The sequence below is a fragment of the Gossypium arboreum genome, chromosome 3, assembly GCF_025698485.1.
Source record: "Gossypium arboreum isolate Shixiya-1 chromosome 3, ASM2569848v2, whole genome shotgun sequence".
NCBI lineage: Eukaryota > Viridiplantae > Streptophyta > Magnoliopsida > Malvales > Malvaceae > Gossypium > Gossypium arboreum.
The window spans coordinates 2,742,873-2,745,806 of NC_069072.1; the positions used below are offsets into that span (position 1 = coordinate 2,742,873).

General features: G+C 36.3%; 1 protein-coding gene across 1 annotated transcript; it reads left to right on the forward strand.

Annotated features, from left to right (window-relative positions):
• The first annotated feature begins 318 nt into the window (after positions 1-318).
• Positions 319-2,370, forward strand: LOC108474855 (gallate 1-beta-glucosyltransferase 84A24-like). Its single transcript, XM_017776883.2, has one exon. The coding sequence runs from the start codon at positions 677-679 to the stop codon at positions 2,189-2,191; it is 1,515 nt and encodes a 504-aa protein (XP_017632372.1). The 5' UTR covers positions 319-676; the 3' UTR covers positions 2,192-2,370.
• Positions 2,371-2,934: the final 564 nt, after the last annotated feature.

Sequence of the window (2,934 nt, forward strand, 5' to 3'; positions counted from 1 at the left end):
GACACCAAAGTATAGTGAAAACAAACTCGAACAAAAAAGCAACGAAAAACAAAAAAAACTAAAGGAAAGTAATGCACATAAGACGTTTGAGTAAATGTTCTTAATATATTTTTTAACTCTGAAAAATTGAAGTGGTTATAAACGAAGAGAGAGACCTCTATTTATAATTTGAGCTCAATCAGATCCGATAGTACAAATTAGATTTACATCAATGACCAAGATTAATTCCCATCTACATTAAGAGAGTCTTAAAAGATTTAAATTATTTTTCCTTTAGAATTTACAATAATTATACTAGTAAAATACAACTTATTGAGTATTTCAATTCAACCAAAATCCAAGTAAATGGACCTTAAATCTCTTACAAGTGATTGGTCAGTACTAACGGATGAAATGATCTCAAAAAATGTGAATTATCACTCAAATAATCACATCAATATCATTAAAAGTTAATAGTGAAATATTTTAAATAAAAAAAAAACAATAAAATTAAAAGTTTGAAAGTTAAAAGGTAAAGTAATTAAAAACAAAACGATCATTATGCCAAATAAATGCACTGCTCGGAATTTGATTTGTCGACAACACGATATGTATTCCTCGGTTAGCATAAATCACTGTATATACGTAGACTGCCATTTCTCACTCCAAGAGACAATCAAAATCTTCCTCTTTTTTAATGCATACAATGAGAACTGAGCCTCTGCTTCATGTCTTTCTTGTTTCATTTCCAGGCCAAGGCCATGTAAACCCTCTTCTTAGATTCGGCAAGCGCCTCGCTTCCAAGGGTTTGCTTGTCACACTATCTACACCCAAAGGCTTCGGCAAACAGATGGCTAAAGCCAACAACATCACTGACGACCAGCTTATCCCTGTGGGCGATGGCTTTCTCCGATTTGAATCGTTCCAGGATGGTTGGGACGACGACGACCCGAGACGCGCACACCTCGACCAATACATGCACCAACTGGAGCTCGCAGGCAAACCAGCGATTTCAGCGATGATAAAGAGATACGCCGAGCAAAACCGCCCCGTTTCTTGCTTCATCAACAACCCTTTCATTCCTTGGGCATCTGATGTTGCTGAAAGTCTCGGCATCCCTTCTGCAATGCTTTGGGTGCAGTCTTGCGCGTGTTTCGCCGCCTATTACCATTACAATCATGGGTTAGTGACGTTTCCTACTGAAACTGATCCTGAAATTGATGTTCAGTTGCCGTCCATGCCGCTTCTCAAGCACGATGAAGTTCCTAGCTTTTTGCACCCTTCAACTCCTTTTGCTTACTTGAGGACGGCCATTCTTGGTCAATTTAAGAAACTTGATAAGCAATTTTGTGTATTGATGGACACTTTCCAAGAACTCGAGCCTGAAATCGTTGAATACATGTCCAAGTTTTGCCTTATAAAGACTGTTGGTCCATTGTTCAAGTACCCCGAAGTACCAAACAACACGATCCGTTGTGACATCATGAAACCTGATGACTGCATCGAGTGGCTTGACTCGAAACCGGCCGCGTCAGTGATATATATCTCGTTTGGTACTGTTGTTTACTTGAAACAAGAACAAGTGGATGAAATAGCTGAAGCGCTGTTAGCCACTGGTATCTCATACTTGTGGGTGATGAAACCACCGGCAAAGGAGTATGGCCTTCCAATCCACACTTTACCTGAAGGGTTCTTGGAGAAAGTGGGTGACAATGGCAAGGTCGTGCAATGGAGTCCACAAGATAAAGTGCTGATTCACCCTTCGGTTTCCTGCTTTGTGTCGCATTGCGGTTGGAACTCGACGATGGAGGCACTATCATGTGGTGTGCCCATCGTTGCGTTCCCTCAATGGGGCGATCAAGTGACGAACGCTGTTTATTTGGTCGACGTGTTTAAGACCGGGGTGAGAATGGGCCGTGGAGAGGCAGAAAACAGGATAATTCCAAAGGAGGAGGTGGCGAAATGCTTTGTGGAAGCAACAGTGGGGCCGAAGGCAAAGGATTTGAAGCGCAACGCCTTGAAGTGGAAGGCGGCGGCGGAGGCAGCAATGGCAAGTGGCGGGTCCTCTGATAGGAACATACAGGCCTTTATTAATGACGTCAGAAGGAGATGCACGAGCATGACAATGAATCACGTGGACGACATTGATGCAGCTACTATGAATTTTGTGAATAAGCACTCACCGACCGAGGTGGAGATAGTTGAGCTGTGATATATGGATGTTTCGTAAGATAATGTAATGATGATTGAAAAGAACAGAAATAAATATAATTATCTAACCATAGCTTTTCCATTTACATGTATGCATGTTAAGTTATTTGTAAGTAAATTGTACTGGTTGCTATAGTTTAACTTGGGTTAATTACGTTAGGATTTGGTTTGAAAAAATAATTTAGTATTAGAGAATATTCAAAATTTTACAAGCAAACATTCAAAAATTTATAAAAAATTATAAGAAAAAAAGTGAAAATAAAATCGAAACCAATCATTAATTTAAAAAATAATGATTTCTTTAAGGTGAAAAAATTAAAAATGGTTTAAAAATTATAAAATAAGTAAAGTATCTGTTTATTTATTTAATTTTTTAATAATTTAATTAAAATTAAACTTTTTAATTAATTAAAGTTAAATAAAAGAAGATATTAAAGGTAAATAATGCAATACCATTTTATCGGTACCTAAAAATTAAATATTTTAAAATCATCCTAACATAATTTATACCCTTTGCTAAATATATTAATTTATAAATGTGCCTAATATATATAATAATTTATATTTTTCATCCATATTTAAATCTTATTTCAAGTTTCTAAACCTTATATATTTTTGCTAAATATATATTTTATTTACTGTTTAAGATTTTGATTTTGGTCTAGCTCTAAATGTAATCGAAAACTAAATGATTATAAAATATCGAAAGATTTTGGACGGCAAATTAATACGTTGGGTAGTAGT